This window comes from Chelonia mydas, chromosome 16 (assembly GCF_015237465.2).
Source record: "Chelonia mydas isolate rCheMyd1 chromosome 16, rCheMyd1.pri.v2, whole genome shotgun sequence".
Taxonomy (NCBI): Eukaryota; Metazoa; Chordata; order Testudines; family Cheloniidae; genus Chelonia; species Chelonia mydas.
In genome coordinates, this window is record NC_057857.1 from 13974340 (window position 1) to 13993243 (window position 18904).

The 18904-nt window shown below is 44.3% G+C and overlaps 1 protein-coding gene and 1 long non-coding RNA gene across 2 annotated transcripts in view; both read left to right on the forward strand.

The window, feature by feature from the left end:
- The first annotated feature begins 7424 nt into the window (after positions 1–7424).
- Positions 7425–11589, forward strand: LOC122463109. The gene is made up of 3 exons (XR_006286121.1): positions 7425–7558; positions 9455–10352; positions 11564–11589. It is a non-coding gene; the product is annotated as an uncharacterized LOC122463109 (long non-coding RNA).
- A 139-nt stretch (positions 11590–11728) lies between these two features.
- GPR107 (G protein-coupled receptor 107) overlaps positions 11729–18904 on the forward strand; it is a 52358-nt gene continuing 45182 nt past the window's right edge. The window contains 5 exon segments of the mRNA XM_043530692.1: positions 11729–11737; positions 11769–11776; positions 11934–11985; positions 15572–15637; positions 18343–18468. Coding sequence (XP_043386627.1) covers positions 11729–11737; positions 11769–11776; positions 11934–11985; positions 15572–15637; positions 18343–18468 — 261 coding nt within the window.

Here is an 18904-nt window from a genome sequence, read left to right on the forward strand (position 1 = left end):
TTCAGTTTGTGTTCACACAGAGCGTTTCTGATATCAAAGCCACATTTATGCGTTTTCACCTACCATGCATTGCTGCCTAACCACAGCCCCAATCTTGCAGTGAGTGCTGCTTGGACAGATCTTTGCACCTGGGCAGGGCCCCATTGACATTAGAGGTCTGCTCAGAGCTTGGTGCAGGATCAGGGCCTGTATTTGTATCAGTGCATTTTGGGAAGTTATCCCATTGTACATCAGCAGGAAAGTCGCACAAACAGCTGGAAAGGGGACAAGCCAAACCTGTTACACAGGCATGGTTAGGGAATCCTGTGCATACTGAAAGGGGGAAAAAATGCTCTGAACCAGTTAAGCAAAGACAATCACATTCCAGTACTCTGGCTGACCACAGTTACAAACTTGAATTTTAACTATGGTGGATGCAGATGTACTACACATTTAGAGCTAACCATGCCAGTAACTGTAAAAACTTATTTAAAAGTTTTGGTGTGGAAAAGGGCTTGCTCTGTCCCACAAAGTGAACTAAATTATAAGGTAAAATCCCAGATATTTGTGGAAAGGAGCTCCAACTTTCTGACTGCAGAAAACCGAACACTCTTGCCCCACCCCTTCTCCAACACCCCATTCCCACTCATTCCATCACCCCTCCCTCCATCGGTCGCTCTCCCCCATCCTCACTCACTTGCTCATTTTCACTGGGCTGGGGTAGAGAGTGAGGGCTCCAGCTGGGGGTGCAGTTCCTGGGGTGGGGCTAGGGATGAGGAGTTTAGGGTACAGGAAGGGGCTCCGGGCTGGGGCCGAGGGGTTCGGAGTGTGGGAAGAGGCTCCGGGCTCGGGCAGGGGGTTAGGGTGTGGGAGGGGGTACGAGCTCTGGGCTGGAGGTGCGGGCTCTGGGCTGGGGCCAGAAATGAGGAGTTCAGGGTGCAGGAGGGGGCTCTGGCTGGGGGAGGGGGTTGGGGTGCAGGGGGGTGAGGGCTCCACCTGGGGGTGTGGGATCTGGGGTGCAGGGGGGGCTCAGGGCTGGGGCATGGGAGGGAGTGTGGGGTGCAGGCTCCAGGAGAGAGTTTGGATGCGGGAGGGGGCTCAGGGCTGGGGAAAGGGGTTGGGGTGCAGGAGGGGGAACGGGCTCAGGTAGCTCCTGGGAAGCAGTGACATGTTCCTCTGACTCCTAGGCACAGGGGCAGCCAAGCAACTCTGCGCACTGCCCCCGTCCACAGGCATTGCCCCTGCAGCTCTCATTGGCTGCAGTTCCCGGTTCCTGTGCCATGGGCAGAGGCAGCATGTGGAACCCCCCCTGGCCGCACCTACACCTAGGAGCCAGAGGGACATGCCGGCTGCTTTCAGGAGCCATGTGGCACCGGCTGCTGTGAGCGGCTGAGCCACCAGGCTTCCTTTTTGACCTGGCGTTTCGGTCAAAAAACGGACGCCTGGCAACCCTAGTTCAGCTCCACCAGTAGTAGCAATAGCAGCGTCTACATGGGGGGATTAGGTCGTCTGAATTACATCACACAGGATGTGAACATTTTCACAGCCCTGAGCGATAGTTAAGCCAACCTAACTATGTAGTGTTCACCAGCCCACTGAAAAATAGTGGAACATGCCATTTGCAGCCTAACACAGAGTTCATTCTGCTTGTACGTAATATACCTTTCCCCTATCTTTTGTCAGTCTTGTCTATTTAGATTGTAAACTCTTTGGGGCAGGGATTGTCAATAGCTCTGTGTTTGTACATCACCTAACACAATAGGGCTCCCTTCTTGGTTGGTGCCTAGGCACTACCTTAATAACCATAATTAACAACAACAAAAGCAGAAATTCTAGAAACATCTAAAACCAAAGTGTGAAAGCCTAAAGTGCTAACAAGTTGTTAAAACCTCAAAAGAGTGGTTTAGCTGGTACTTAGAAAACACACTTAAGTTGTTTTAATCACATTGGGTCAGACACAGCTCACACAGAAGTTAATGGGAGTTTTGCCTTTAACTTCAAATGGACCAGGCCTACTCTGAATGCGTCACAGTAAGGTCTGGGCCCAGTCTTGTAAATTCTCCATGTTCAGAACTCCCATTGACTTCAGAGTCCCACATGCAGAGCACTCGCAGGACCATTGCCCTTAGGCCTTCTCTACACTGCCACTTTACAGCACTGCAACTTTCTCGCTCATGGGTGTGAAAAAACACTCCCAAGCGCCGCAAGTTTCAGCGTTGTAAAGTGGCAGTGTAGACAGTACACCAGTGCTGGCTACTCCCCTCGTGGGTGTGGTGTTTTTTACAGCTCTCCAGCGCTGGTGCCGCGACTACACAAGGGAGAGCTCTCCCAGAGCTGATGCCGCGGCAGCACTTTAACATTGCTAGTGAAGACATACCCTTAGAAAAGGCAAGTGCTGATCCCTTAGGCCAGGTTTACACTACAGACCTAGGTCAGTCTAACTACATTGCTTGTGTGAAAAATCCACATCCCTGACCAAGTAGTTATACTGACCTAATACCCCCACCACCCCTGCGTAGACAGTGCTATGTTGACAGGAGAGCTTCTCCATCGACATAGCCACCGCCTTTCTGGGAGGTGGATTAACTACGCAGATGGGAAACCTCTCCCGTTGGCATAGGAGTGTCTTCACTTAAGCGCTACAGCAGCGCAGCTGCATCAATACCGTGTTTTAAGTATAGATCTGCCCCTAGTAGTAGATCAGAACTTATTTTGGTAGGCCCTGAGACAGTCTCTTATGAACTCTCACCTCTGAGAGAAACTTCCTGGATCGAATACCCTGTCAGATGGTTGGCATTTATACCAGTCAGGGTCAGGGAAGATTAAATAAAGCCCTGAACTAAAGGTCTGTCCAGGACCCTTTTATTGGGACTGGCTTGATTAACAAACAAACAAAAAAACACACAAGAAAATCAGTACTCTCTTTCACAGCTACCAGTGGCCTTTCCAGTTTTCAGCAAGCTAGGCAAGGAGAGGACATACCTTGCCCCAGGTTACCACCACTGCAGCTGCTTCCTCTGTACTTTTATAGCTCCTCCCAGATCACCCATGTGATAGGCATGGAACCTGGGTTCTCCTTGTAACCTCTTACACACTGGGGGCTTACGGAGCACCTTTCTATCTTGACACGTGTCCCTACTTTACCTTGTAATGAGAAACTCTTGAGACCACACCCATCTGCCAGTTCTCCCAATTGCTTCCCAGTAACAAGAGCCTTAACCTTACCGCCCCCATCTCAGCAGCTGAAACTCTCCTAACTGGGTGTAAAGGTAACTATGAAAAGAGAATGGAACATGAAAAAAAAGAAAAAAAACACCATAGCTCAGTAAAAACAAGTACTGATGAGAGGAGCTGTACCCACTGGGGATAGCATATTTAGAGCAAGATAATTCACCTTGTCCAGAAGCTACAGTAAGATTTATCACAGTAAATATGCCGGTGTGAGACTATGATGTGGCACACTCAACATACACAAGCCAGTTCTGCTTATTGGTAAGATGCAACCTTAATTGTAGACATGGTTTTAAAAGTTATTTAAGGATCTGGCTGTCAAGACACGGAATGAGACACAGACTTTCATTTCTGGGTCATAGGTCCACATTTGGTCCAGGTCAGCAGGGACTGAAAGTGAAATAATAGCTGTTTGGTGGACTATGTGAAATAAATGGGTGGTCCCCATCTAGTTTTTAGAGCACAACAAAAAGATCACCACCACCATTAGCAGGTTTGTTTGGAGTCAGGGAGAAACAAATGACTGAGCCTACCACAAAGACCATGAAGAATGAACAGCTCCCAGTCATCCATTGATGTAGCATCTCTACATCAGGACAGTGGTTTATCAATGAGGTGATGTATGGAAACTTCCATTGCAGCTACCATTGTAAGCAATGTTTCACGTAAGACTGCCATTCTGGCACCTTCCATAAGAACTAAACTCACAACAGAAAAATTAAAAATCTAAGTTGCAAGAAAATATGTTTGGGCCATGAATATATTTTAAGAGACAATCTGAACTTTCATAAAAAGAAAAGGAGTACTTGTGGCACCTTAGAGACTCACAAATTTATTTGAGCATAAGCTTTCGTGAGCTACAGCTCACTTCATCGGATACATGCAGTGGAAAATACAGACTAACACGGCTGCTACTCTGAAACCTGAACTTTCATAGTCATTTACTCTGGGCAACAGATTTTCAATACTAGGTCTGATGCTGAAAGGACATCTAGTGGCCAGTTAAAGTAATTCAATGGGTGAACAGGTTTCAGAGTAGCAGCCGTGTTAGTCTGTATCCGCAAAAAGAAAAGGAGTACTTGTGGCAGAGACTAATAAATTTATTTGAGCATAAGCTTTCGTGAGCTACAGCTTACTTCATCGGATGCATGCAGTGGAAAATACAGTGGGGAGATTTTATATACACAGAGAACATGAAACAATGGGTGTTACCATACACGCTGCAATGACAGCGATCAGCTAAGGCGAGCTATTCTGCTCAAACAAATTTGTTAGTCTCTAAGGTGCCACAAGTACTCCTTTTCTTTCAATGGGTGAAATAACCCTACAAGATGACCCAGGGTTTTTTGTTTGTTTGAAAATAGTTTGACGCCAGTCCAGGTTGGATCTGTTTACAATAGCATTTCCATGTTTACATTATCACCTAGCAATTAATTTGGAAAAAGTGGAAGCAAAAGCATAACAAGTAAAAAAAAGTAACATCTGATTAATCAGAATTGACTGTGCATATGACCATCTGGCACAATCACAGTATTATATAGACTGAGATCATATGAAGCTTCTTGTATTTTTTTTCCTATATTCATCCTTCCCCAGCCACTACTCCCCTCTCTAGAGATTGTTCCTCAGGGTCAGTATGGAAAAACTTGCTACCTTGTACAGGTGTGTGGATAACAGACTTCAACTTTCCAGAGCTGGCACTACAACATCTAACTTTATTCTTTAAAGAGTCACTCTAAATTTTAAAATAATTGTTGTAAACTAGTTTTACCAGTATTACTAGCAATGCTTTAGATTATTAAAAGTGAAAAAGGTAAACATTCAATTTGATTCTCACTATTGATGCTCTTTGTATTATTTTCCATTTGGAAAATGAAAATCAGTGAAGTTAGTTTCATGTTGTTTATAGTCAGTTTCAATTTAAAACAGATTATAAAAAACCCAAAACTCCTTAACAAAGGAGCAGAAAAACCCTTATGTATTATTTTAAAGGAATTTTTAAAAAATCAATTCCTAAAGGAGCAATTTTAAAATTCCTTTAAAAATAACCCAAGGTGGTTTTCCTTCTCCCTTTTTGTTGCATATAATAGTCTTTTCAGGTTTAGCTTTAGAGAGATACTTATTCCCAATTACTAATTTAAAAAAATGCAAAACACAGATTCCAAAGCCAGAAGGAACCATTTTGATCATCTAGTCTGACCTCCCGTAAACCTACTAAATTTCTAGTCTTGCAATGAGCTCTGTACAGGCTATAGAATCTTCCTATAGAAGGGGAAACAGTGAAACTAACTATACAAAAAGTGATAACAAATGCACAAATTAAAACTGAAAGCAGAGAAAGTAATTTATATCTTTAATCCTATTCATTGACAATCATCCTAGGTGTCACCTATAACTCTGAGAGATACAAACTGATCAGACAGAAAAGTGATTTTCAAGTGACAGTGTCGCTTTAATACTTACTGCCTAAATGTCAAGCCTCTCTTGTAATCAATCCTCATAGTGTGACACCTAAAAAAAATGCAAAACTCACAACTAGGTTAAAAGTTTAAAAACAAAACAAAAACTATATACTTTACTTCAGATGTTTGATACGCAAAGTCTAAAGAGAGATACGAACATCATCTGAGATCAGAGTTACACTAACACCTATTCTTGAACATAGAGGGATTCTTTTTTCTGGCATCTTTATTGGGTTCTAATCTTTTAGCATCTGCAAGTGCAGTAGACTGTGCAATACTGAGAGGTTTTTTGTCTCTAGACCTAAAACCATCTGCGGTATCAGTCCAGCTGCAAAGAGGTTAGGCTTAGCAAGATGATCAATTGACCAGTCCAATAATGTCAACTGCCTTGTCAACTGATCACCTGTTATTAGACCAGTCAAATACACCAGCAAGAATGTCCTGATGTAGGCACCAGCCTTTTTAAAAAAAAACCAGTAGCATGGTGCCATTCTTTCATTTTTTAGAATTTAATTTCATAGTGTTTTGCATGTATCTGAGATTATAATTGGGAATAAGTATCTGAAGGTTAAGCCTATTGAAGATCATAAAGTCCTACTTTTTAAACAACATAATGCTTTAAAACACTGACCGTTTTTGATATTTGACCAATGCTTGACCAGTCAATTGACCAATTATTTTTGGACTGGTCAAATGCCCAATCCTAAGGGAGGGGAGGGGTAGGGACTGTGTGTTTAAAAAAATAAAGGTAAGAGCAGAAATCCTTAGTAAATGAAGTGTGAAAAGCCAAGAGGTTTGGTGTTAAATTTCTAGAGGAAACAGAGTAGACACCACACAAAGGTCCTGAAAGCTTCTGACAGAGGCAAACACCATGCCACACTGAAGTCAGCATCAGATCATTCAACCCTCCTTAAAATATATTGAGAAGTGGGCAGGAATGTCCCCCCAGGTGGGAAATTATTAATGTAGGAACAGTACAGTAACGGTTTGAGAGAGGAAAAAACTCCCCTTTCTCTGGCAGTCCCTCCCTCCTAGCCTAGTTTTCCAGCTTTCTCTCCACCTCACTCCCTCCTTCAGGCTTTCCACACTCTATACATCTGTCCATTCAAGTCTTTCAACCGCACTCCCCAGGCCCCCCCAACCTCACTCCCCCGTTCACCCCCTCAGCCTCACTCCCCCGCCCCCGCGTTCACCCCCCAACCCCCCCCAGCCTCACTCCCCCGCCCCCGCGTTCACCCCCCAACCCCCCCCAGCCTCACTCCCCCGCCCCCGCGTTCACCCCCCAACCCCCCCCAGCCTCACTCCCCCGCCCCCTCGCTCACCCCCCAACCCCCCTCAGCCTCACTCCCCCGCCCCCTCGTTCACCCCCTCAGCCTCACTCCCCCCCCACCTCGTTCACCCCCTCAGCCCCACTCCCCCGCCCCCTCGTTCACCCCCCAACCCCCCCCAGCCTCACTCCCCCACCCCCTCGTTCACCCCCCCAGCCTCACTCCCCCTCGTTCACCCCCCCAGCCTCACTCCCCCGCGTTCACCCCCCCAACCTCATTCCCCCGCCCCCTTGTTCATCCCCCAGACCCCCTTCTCCGCCTCGTCGTTCACCCCCAGCCCCTCAACCGCCCCCTCGTCGGCCCCGCGCCTAACCGCTCCCCGGTCCCCCAACCGCTCCCCCGCCCCCCTTCGCTCTCTCCTCCCCAGCCGCCGGCTCCCCTCCTTGACCTCAGCACGGCCACCCCCGAGCACATGACCTCCCCTTTTGACCCCGGGGCCGGAAGTGACGCCGGGTCGAAGATGGCCGCCCGGGGCCGCGGCTGTGCGGTGGGGAAGGCGCTGGCCCTGGGGCGCTGCTGTAGCTGGGAGCGAGCCGCGTGCATCGCCTCGGCCTGCAGGTAAGGCCTGGGCGCGCTCAGCCCCGGCCCTCTTCCCCGCTGGCTCCCCGGGGCGCTGTCGTCTCTGTGTGGGCCTGGCCCTCGTCCTCCCTTTCTCTGGGTCCGGCCCCTTCTTCTGGGCTCTTTCCCTGTTTTCCTTTGGGTCCCCGCCGGCCTGAGCGCCCTGTTCCCCCGGCCCCCCTGCTGGCGCGTTGGCTTCCCTCCGAAGCTGCCCTGCACGCCTCTAAAGCAGCTCTTCTCAAAGTGTGGGTCGGGACCCCATTGTAATGGGGTCGCCAGGGCTGGCTTAGACTTGCTGAGGTATGGGGCCGAAGCCCGAGCCTCACCGCCCAAGGCTGAAGCCCAAGGGTAGCGGGGTTCGGGTAACAGTCCCCCTACCTAGCGCTGAAGCCCTAGGGCTTTGCCCCTTTCCTCCCCCCCAGGGCAATGGGGCTTGGCGGGCTCAGGCTTCTGTCCCCCCTCACTGGGGTCGTCAATTACTGGGAGTGGACCATGTCCACCCTGGCTGAATTGGCCTTGTCAACCCTGGATCTCCACTTTTAAGGTAACTCCCTTTTCTTCATGTGCCAATATATTTATGCCTGCATCTGTAATTTTCACTCCATCCATCTGAAGAAGTGGGTTTTTTTACTTACCAGAGCTTATGCCCAAATAAATCTGTTAGTCTTTAAGGTGCCACCAGACTCCTCCTTGTTTTTGTGAATACAGACTAACACAGCTACTCCTCTGGTACTTTTTGTTGTCAGAAGTGGGTCTGGGTGCAATGAAGTTTGAGAACCCCTGCTCTAAAGCGTCTAGCATATTTTTGGATGCTATATTGATAAGTTTTATTATACTACAAGTCTCTTAAAAACAAAGACTATGGAAAGTCTATAGAACTTTTAGTAAGTTTAGCTGAATCTTCTTGTTTTATGATCAACTTGTGTTGCTACTTTTCTGCTGCTGGATTCTTGATATTTTCACTGTCTTCCCCTTGCTGGTGTCCAGCAACGCCTCCTTGTCTATGAAACCATAATGTAGAAAATGCATATAAGCCTTATGATCCACTGTTTACTTAATGACAGGTTTCAGAGTAGCAGCAGTCTTAGTCTGTATTCGCAAAAAGAAAAGGAGTACTTGTGGCACCTTAGAGACTAATGTGCTTCAAGTGAGAGGTTGCTGCTGCTTATACTCTAGCAAATTGGATGGATGGGAGGAATGTGAAAAAATTCTATACTGAATTTGTTGATCCTTGAGTTATGAGAGCACATGTCTGTTAAAAATGGTGGTTAAGAATTAAAGGTTAAAAAAACCCGTGAATACACTGCTTCTAAAAAAAAGCTGGGGGGGAGGGGTCAGCTTTCAATCTGAAAATTTTCATCACAGATGACAGTTCCTGATAGTTTAATTCCATACATTTCTCTAAATAATGTTGACAACATAAATGTATTATGATCTCTGTAGCCCAGAAAAGTAGCTAATGCATATTTAAGGTTGAGAATTTAATTCTGTAATTATCATATAAGGTGTCGACTCTGTCATTGAATTTTCCAACTTCTGTGTTATAGTTAGGAAGGGTGAACAAAAAAAATCTATACCAAAGTGGTGGTGGTCTTGAACTAATCTTTTTGTGAGGTTCTGGACTGGTTTTAAATCAGTGTGATGGCTCAAGTGGTCTCAAATATATTTAGAATGCCTGAAATCACACATTCAAACTCAGGGTGGTCTTAACCCTTTGCCTTTCATAGGGAGACAAATGGAGTGCTGTGGAGTCTATTTTAAGGACTTGCATGAAAGATGCACAGACTAAGAACCCATCTGAGCATCCGATGAAGTGAGCTGTAGCTCACGAAAGCTTATGCTCAGATAAATTTGTTAGTCTCTAAGGTGCCACAAGTACTCCTTTTCTTTTCACAGAATATATCCTCCCTGGTCTGCTTCTTTCTTCACCTGAGCAGAGTGTGGAGGGGACACCTCTCAAGGCCACCATGCCAGAGGCTGCTGATTAAAACAGACTTACAGTCACCACAGAGAAAAACTCATAAATACCTTTTTAATAAGAAATGCTAATTGCCAGTTTAGCTTTGGAGCACCGCCCTGCAGCTCAAGCCAGGATGAATACAGCCTGTTGAGTGGGATATGGTGGTGGGGGTCTGTTGCATGAAAGGTTTAGAAACCTGGGTGCCCCCAGGCATGAGTATAGGGAAGATGCAGTGAATATTGCCAATGTTTTCACAGGCAGTGGTGGTTTTTGGCTGTTATCTCACTCCTGAGGGTGACAAAGGCACAGAGAACCTGTCTGTTGCTACCATCCTGAAGCCACCTGGGCCTGTAAGCTTCTAGCCAGTTCATGGCTATGATGCCAGTGGAACTCATTGCAGAGTGGCGTGAGACTCGTCGCAGAGCAGTGTGAGAGTGTCTCCTGTTGTTGAGACTGCCATCCCTAGAAATGTTTGGGAGAGGCTGCACAGTATCTGTGTGAAACTCTGATCAAGATTGCACAAGAGGATAAAAAGGACATCTCCACTCTGATAAACAATATACTCTGCATGATTCTGCCTGCCTCACCCACCATGCCAAAAAATGGAAAAGCAGACACTCCCTCTACCTCTGCCTTTTGCCCCTATCCAAGCACAGGACGCTGATGTGATGGGGATTGTGTAATTTGGACTACAATACTATTCTTTTTAAATTTATTTGCTAACATTGTGCAAGTATCATGAGCAATCAAAAATCAATGTCTTTGTTCTCTTAACTTGTGGAGCCATTTTTTTTTAAATGGAAGTAGGGAAAGGAGGCTTCGGGCAACAAAAAGGTAAGAAATGCTTATAAGGAATAATGCATGTACGCACTTACCCATGCTCCCTTTCCCTTCATCAGTGGGCTCATCTGTGCTCACCTGGCAGGAATGGTTTGACTCCAGTGGAGTTTCAAACAGCTCCTGACTCGCTGCATGGTCTGTGTCTGCCCCTGCCCCTGAGAGAGGGGGTTTCTCCTCCCTGCTGTGCACTGCAGGGGTTTTGGCATGAGGCTCCTGCAGAGTGTCCACAGTAGAATGTAGGGTGCTGTCCACGTCAAGTATGGCTTGCAGTTTGTTGTAGAAGCAACAGATCACTGAGGGTGGCTCCAGGTTTGTTACTGGTCTCCCTCACCTTGTGGCATGCCTGCTGAAGTTCTTTTAGTACGCAAATACCTGAATGTTGTGCTATCCAAAATGCAACTATTGAAGGGCCATCTATCAGTAACCATAACAAATCTCTTACATGAAGGCTTGAAAAACTCACTGGCCCTTGGCAAGTAGGAAGCTTTCCTTAGTGATAAAAGGAAACTAAGTCATAATTTTCTGCAGGGCTTGAACATGAATTTTTAAAAGTTTCTTACAAATGTTTAGCATTTTAAGCTATTGCATTATTGCCTTCCTGAGCATTGTTGCCTGGGCTCATGCTCACAGGCTTCTCAAGCAGCAGTAGAGTTAAACTGACAAGACACTGGTTAGTTGCACTACCCGTCTGAAAGCCGTAAATCCAGAAGACTCCTGTCTTCAGAAAGCTGTGAGCAGCAACCAAGCACTAGACCAGTTTCTCCTGGATACTAGTCTGTTGTTCTCTTCCTCACGTCCCAGACTTTCAAACTGAGCCCTGGCCAGTAGTTATCCTAATAGCTGTTGGCTGTGCCCCCTCACCTCACTCCAAGCCCAGCATCTCAAAATGCTGGGTGATGTGGCATTATGTCCTCAGTAGTGCAATGAAAATAAAGTATTTGCTTCTATAACACAAATGAGCTTATTTCAAATTTTGTGTTATTACACAGGCATCATGTGATCTTTAGAACAGGGAAAACTAATTAAAACTAAGAGTGAGAGTTTACAACCCAAAAGATAGGAAATTCTTAGTTAAATGCACGCTAATCACCCTTAAAGTATTTGCAGCAGTAAGAATGTTCTTATATTTAAAGGGGGGCTGGAGGGAGTGAATCACTCCAAAGCCAATCCCCATGCTATCAATTACACTATTATTTTTTAAAAAGGAGTACTTGTGGCACCTTAGAGACTAACACATTTATTTGAGCATAAGCTTTAGTGAGCTACAGCTCACTTCATTGGGTGCATTCAGTGGAAAATACAGTGGGGAGATTTAACGGCTGCTACTTTGAAAACTATTATTTTAAGGCAGCAGGCTTTGTGGGAGGCTGATGTTAAGCGTTATAGTTCTTATCTAAAAAAAACCAGGAGTACTTGTGGCACCTTAGAGACTAACATATTTATTTGAGCATAAGGTTTCATGGGCTACAGCCCAATGAAGTGAGCTGTAGCCCACGAAAGCTTATGTTCAAATAAATTTGTTAGTCGCTAAGGTGCCACAAGTACTCCTTTTCTTTTTGTAGATACAGACTAACATGGCTGCTACTCTGAAAACAGTTCTTACCTAGGCACTGACTCGCTGTCTCTGGTAAGTCACTTATCCTCTCTGCCTGTTTCCCGAACAGTAAAATGGAATACTGATATAACCTCGCAGGAATGTTGTGAGAACTGACAATGACTTCCCATTGAAGGAAAAGAAAGGTGCTTAAAAATCAAGCTTACAGTGTTTATATAGGGATTTGACAAAATGCATGCTGGAAGTGCAGCATCTCCACTTTTACATTGTGGCTTCCAACTTTTAATCAAATACCTAGCTCATACGTTAACTGTATCACGAGAAATCCCTTGTAAAATGTTTCTGCTACTGGCTCTTCACTTGTAACTAACTACACCAGATCTGTTTGCCAAATTAAAGGCCACACCTCGTGAGTGAATATTTGACATTATGCTTCCTGAAACAAACTGCTGACAACAGAGTTGGTTAAAAGAACCCACATACTTGTGATGTCACAATAGTTAACACACTGGAGCAAAGAGTGTTCCTTCTGTTATAACTTTTTGTTTGCTTTTAGAGAGAGATTATTTTGTTTCTCATCCTTCAGTAAGAGGGTCATTTTTATAAGTTTATTTATGAAGTATCTTTTCTCTTTGAAGATACAAAGAAATGTTTTGCCATTTAAAGGGTAGTCCATACAAGTAAGATTCACTTGGGGAAACTCTCTCCTTGGGAGTGCATGCTGTCTGCGATTTTAATATTTTGTGCAGAATGTTTCAGAGAAGGTTAGAAACTTGGTGGGGGGGGGGGGGGGAAGGGGGAGTGGGAGTCGGAGTCTGAACTTGAAACAACAACACGCACATGGAAAGAATTTTCAAAGCTGTCCCAGAATAACTCTTTCAGCATTTCCTTTAATTAAAAAGATGGTGATGTCTTCATGGAGCTCCCCTCAGGCCTTATCTTCACTTCTGATCTTCCTGTACTATGAAACACTTTTCATTATTAGCTTTTAAACTACTTCAGCTTGTATAGTGGTATTGCCCTGTGTGGACAAGCCATCACTTTTTTTAATTTATTTTTTTTAACATGACAGAAAAATCCACTAGCTTTTGACAACCGGGTAGAATTAGTGGGGGAAGCAAAAGTGGATGGGAATCTGGGAGGCAGTGACCATGAGTTGGTTGAGTTCAGGATCCTGACGCAGGGAAGAAAGGTAAGCAGCAGGATACGGACCCTGAACTTCAGGAAAGCAGACTTCGACTCCCTCAGGGAACAGATGGCCAGGATCCCCTGGGGGACTAACATGAAGGGGAAGGGAGTCCAGGAGAGCTGGCTGTATTTCAAGGAATCCCTGTTGAGGTTACAGGGACAAACCATCCCGATGAGTCGAAAGAATAGTAAATATGGCAGGCGACCAGCTTGGCTTAATGGTGAAATCCTAGCGGATCTTAAACATAAAAAAGAAGCTTACAAGAAGTGGAAGGTTGGACATATGACCAGGGAAGAGTATAAAAATATTGCTCGGGCATGTAGGAAAGATATCAGGAGGGCCAAATCGCACCTGGAGCTGCAGCTAGCAAGAGATGTCAAGAGTAACAAGAAGGGTTTCTTCAGGTATGTTGGCAACAAGAAGAAAGCCAAGGAAAGTGTGGGCCCCTTACTGAATGAGGGAGGCAACCTAGTGACAGAGGATGTGGAAAAAGCTAATGTACTCAATGCTTTTTTTGCCTCTGTTTTCACTAACAAGGTCAGCTCCCAGACTGCTGCGCTGGGCATCACAAAAGGGGGAAGAGATGGCCAGCCCTCTGTGGAGATAGAGGTGGTTAGGGACTATTTAGAAAAGCTGGACGTGCACAAGTCCATGGGGCCGGACGAGTTGCATCCGAGAGTGCTGAAGGAATTGGTGGCTGTGATTGCAGAGCCCTTGGCCATTATCTTTGAAAACTCGTGGCGAACGGGGGAAGTCCCGGATGACTGGAAAAAGGCTAATGTAGTGCCAATCTTTAAAAAAGGGAAGAAGGAGGATCCTGGGAACTACAGGCCAGTCAGCCTCACCTCAGTCCCTGGAAAAATCATGGAGCAGGTCCTCAAAGAATCAATCCTGAAGCACTTACATGAGAGGAAAGTGATCAGGAACAGTCAGCATGGATTCACCAAGGGAAGGTCATGCCTGACTAATCTAATCGCCTTTTATGATGAGATTACTGGTTCTGTGGATGAAGGGAAAGCTGTGGATGTATTGTTTCTTGACTTTAGCAAAGCTTTTGACACGGTCTCCCACAGTATTCTTGTCAGCAAGTTAAGGAAGTATGGGCTGGATGAATGCACTATAAGGTGGGTAGAAAGCTGGCTAGATTGTCGGGCTCAACGGGTAGTGATCAATGGCTCCATGTCTAGTTGGCAGCCGGTGTCAAGTGGAGTGCCCCAGGGGTCGGTCCTGGGTCCGGTTTTGTTCAATATCTTCATAAATGATCTGGAGGATGGTGTGGATTGCACTCTCAGCAAATTTGCGGATGATACTAAACTGGGAGGAGTGGTAGATACGCTGGAGGGGAGGGATAGGATACAGAAGGACCTAGACAAATTGGAGGATTGGGCCAAAAGAAATCTGATGAGGTTCAATAAGGATAAGTGCAGGGTCCTGCACTTAGGATGGAAGAATCCAATGCACCGCTACAGACTAGGGACCGAATGGCTAGGCAGCAGTTCTGCGGAAAAGGACCTAGGGGTGACAGTGGACGAGAAGCTGGATATGAGTCAGCAGTGTGCCCTTGTTGCCAAGAAGGCCAATGGCATTTTGGGATGTATAAGTAGGGGCATAGCGAGCAGATCGAGGGACGTGATCGTTCCCCTCTATTCGACACTGGTGAGGCCTCATCTGGAGTACTGTGTCCAGTTTTGAGCCCCACACTACAAGAAGGATGTGGATAAATTGGAGAGAGTCCAGCGAAGGGCAACAAAAATGATTAGGGGTCTAGAGGACATGACTTATGAGGAGAGGCTGAGGGAGCTGGGATTGTTTAGTCTGCAGAAGAGAAGAATGAGGGGGGATTTGATAGCTGCTTTCAACTACCTGAAAGGGGGTTCCAAAGAGGATGGCTCTAGACTGTTCTCAATGGTAGCAGATGACAGAACGAGGAGTAATGGTCTCAAGTTGCAACGGGGGAGGTTTAGATTGGATATTAGGAAAAACTTTTTCACTAAGAGGGTGGTGAAACACTGGAATGCGTTACCTAGGGAGGTGGTAGAATCTCCTTCCTTAGAGGTTTTTAAGGTCAGGCTTGACAAAGCCCTGGCTGGGATGATTTAACTGGGAATTGGTCCTGCTTCGAGCAGGGGGTTGGACTAGATGACCTTCTGGGGTCCCTTCCAACCCTGATATTCTATGATTCTATGACAAGTCCTTAAAACTGTTTTTTAGGTGTCTGGCACAACATTGGGACCTTAAATTTGTTCAAATTGTTTCATGGTATGGGAAAAACCTGTTGTAAAGATCCCATCTACATACTTGTCAGCAAGTGATCAACTTTGATGAAGAGTAAGGCTAAAATAATTAGTCTCCCCTCTGAAATCACTGGAAGCTTTCCTGCTAACAAAATTGTACAGAAATTCTATATTGTTGTATTAAGAGTTTTTTCTTAAATAGTCGTTAAATGAACAAATATATCTTACCTTACAGCAACTCTTCAATTTACTAACTCCCAAGGGAGAAAATATTCTGTTCTGTTTTACATCATGTTGTCTGGTTAGTAGCTTCCTGTTTAATTAGTTTTAAGATGCTAAAATTTTAATAAATTATTATTATATTGGAGACTTTCTCTAAACAATCTCAGATTTCCATTACTCATGTGGGATAACCTTCCAAAATCCGTTAAACAGCCTTTCTGCAAGTACTTCATGTATGAGTTACAATTATGGATGTTTGGTGATACCTCATTTGTCCATATCCCTTGTCACAGGTCAACATAACTTCTTATTTTGTCTGGAATTAAACAGTCTGCAACGTACAAGTCGCCTCTTTTATTGCAGATATAAGGACGAAATTCTGCTCTTGTTTATACTTCTGCAACCCCACTTTTGAAATGAAAGCAAAATTTGTTTGAGTCTTAAGAATCTTACTAGTGGGAGGCAAGATAAGTATTAACAACTTATAATCTTTAAACTGCTGATCTGGTATGTTCATGGGTGTTCTCCAAGCATATAATTTTTCTTATTAGAAATTAATGACCAAATGTGCCGTCTCTTCAAAAGATGAAAATCTGTCTCATGGATCTATAAACTGTGCAATTATTTAAAGCTGGGTAAAAGTCGGAGCAAAAATATTTTGGCTGTAATGTATTAAACTTTTTTGACCATCTTTTTGTGAGGGGGTATGCATGTTAATGAAACATTGCTGATTAAGTATAGTTTAAGTTAAATTTATTTTCCAAACATCATTCATTCTTGGGCTACAAGCAAATGATTCTGTTTGCAAGTTAAATTATACATACTCTGTACAAGATAGAAGATTAAATATCACTGAAATGTCCTGTCTCTTCTCCACATTCATTGCCCCCTTATCCAGACTGGTGCTTATACCAAGCGTGGGTAAACCATATCTGGCTGTATATTATCTAAACAGTATAGGTTTCCTGTTTTGGATTAATAATCATTATATGGAGAGTAGTAGCAAATGAACCAGATAGATTCTTGTTTAAAGTGCAGAAGTATGACCCAGAAGCCAAAGAGAAAACACACTAAAATAATCTGTTAAAGAATGAACTGTGAAAATGTGCCATTAGTATCTTTCCTTCAGAGCACTGAAGGGGACCATCTTGTTATTCACAAAGTTAGCCTAATAATGGGGTTACCTCTTATTAGAACTAGTGTGCATATATGTATGTGATAATTATGCATAAGGGAGTATTTTACATTGGGATCTCCAACAAGTTTAATAGAAATCAGAGATGGGGTCAGAGAAGAGAACCTGTTAGTGTGCTTTGTGGATCCCCTGCTCAGTTCTCCAATGCCTTGTCCAGGCTAGCTTTAGTTTGCCTGAGCAACGAGGGTTTCAGGAGTATTCTACTATCTAATACACCTTCGCTATTAAACTGATGGAATTCAGCCTACATTTTTTTCTTTGCTCCTTTTCAACCCATTATTCCTGGGGGTGGAGGCGAATATCTTCATCTTTAATCCTCATGCCCTTCATACACCTTTCAATTTCTTATTTAAAAATTGGACAAACAATACATGCTTCAAATTTTCCTCTTAAATTAGTCTTAGTTCTTGTTTCTCTGCTCTGACTGCCCTCCAGTTGTTGTTTTTTCAAGGAGGGAGATGCCCCAGACTATGCAGAATTCTAGGTGTACCAATGCAAAATAATAGGGTTCTGACCTTCCTACTCCATGCTGTGGCATCCCTGAGTATAACACTTTAATGTTAATTGCCTTTCATCTGAATATCATGGTGTGCTTTAAAAGCCTTACCTGATTAAGCCTTCTTTCCTTCGTTAGATCAGCAAGGGAAAAAGGGGATCACTTCCTCCACTGCTGAAACAGTTACTCTTGTAATTTAAGTCAGGAGGTGGAGAACACCACAACTAAAATTCCAAGGGGATTTTGTGTACACAGAATTTAATTACTTGAGGTGGAACTATGCTATTGGTGGAATTAATACAAATGTTCTTGAAGTGCAATGGAAATCTTCATGACCACAAATACCAAGCATCTCATTTTGTCTCACCGAAAAGATGGTATTCTCAGATGAGTGTCCATTAGCTATAAGATGAGGCCTTCATTGAGTTCTAGAAGGGAAAATGGCCACCTATTGAACTACCTACTCCACTCCTCCAGCACCTTAGGTTTTTGTCGGATCATCTAAGCATTGATCCAGCTTGACCTTGCTTAACATGTGAGATTTGACAGGATCACAGTATAATGTGGTATTTATAACACACCCAAATGAGAGCTGGGCTTGGGCCAGGGAAATGTATTTGAATCAGCTAAGTCCTTTCTAGTTCGCCACAACAGCTGCTTTCTAGAAAAGCAACCAGTATTGAAACAGTGACTGACTGTCTTGATCCCCCTACAACTTTATTTTGTGTTGCGATATTACACTAGGCAGTGGAGCCAAGACAATAGCCTTCATTTGCATCTTTATCATGAATACAGCAGAGAAATACTGAAGAGAAATTCTTTAATGTATTTGAAAAATATCGTGGCATTCAGATGATTTGAGAAGTTGTATTTGACCAGCTCTCATGAAGCAGTTGGTTGTATTCTGAAGGATGCCCAAAACTGACTTACATTTGGTTCATTGCAGTTTACCCAGAGTCTGTTTTCAATAACAACTTCCCTAAAGTGAAATGTCACTGTCTTCCCTCTCTTCTCCCCCCCACGCCCAATTCTTTAATTGGCAGACACCTGCCTTTGTAACTGTTATAACAATTGTCTGTTAAATCTCTTCCAGGATGATGTGAGGCAGAAAGTTCACCTTGGCACCTTTGGCTGCTTCAAGAATGAGTTCATGATGGTCAATGTCAGCAACCTTTCAATGAAGGGACCTTGGAGCCTTGATGACAAGAGCAACTCAGCAGTAAGTGACTTTGTAAACTCATTGAGATCTTCCATGAACAGTCATGGAACGTAACAAGTATTGAGAAAAAGGAAGCTCCTGCCCTTCTTATCCTATTATAAAATAATCTCTCACTATATACAGCAGTACAGGAGCAGAGAAAGACACACTTTCTTTAGGAAAAGAGAATGGTCAGACTACTGGTGCCTTATCGAGCTCTGTGTGAAAGCCTATATTCACGCTTCCTGTAAAATTCTTTGAGCTGAATACTGTGACCCTTTGAGCTGGGGTTGCTTCTTAAGTTGTACAGCTATTAGCTTTTTTTCCCCACTGCTGGCAGTTAACAGTTCTCTTGCAGTTTAGGTGCCTCCAGTGTTGTTTTGTATGGATCTGGGTAAGCTACTGTAGCATCCTCTCTCCTTATGGAGAATCTCTAAATTGTCTGCTCTGCAATGAT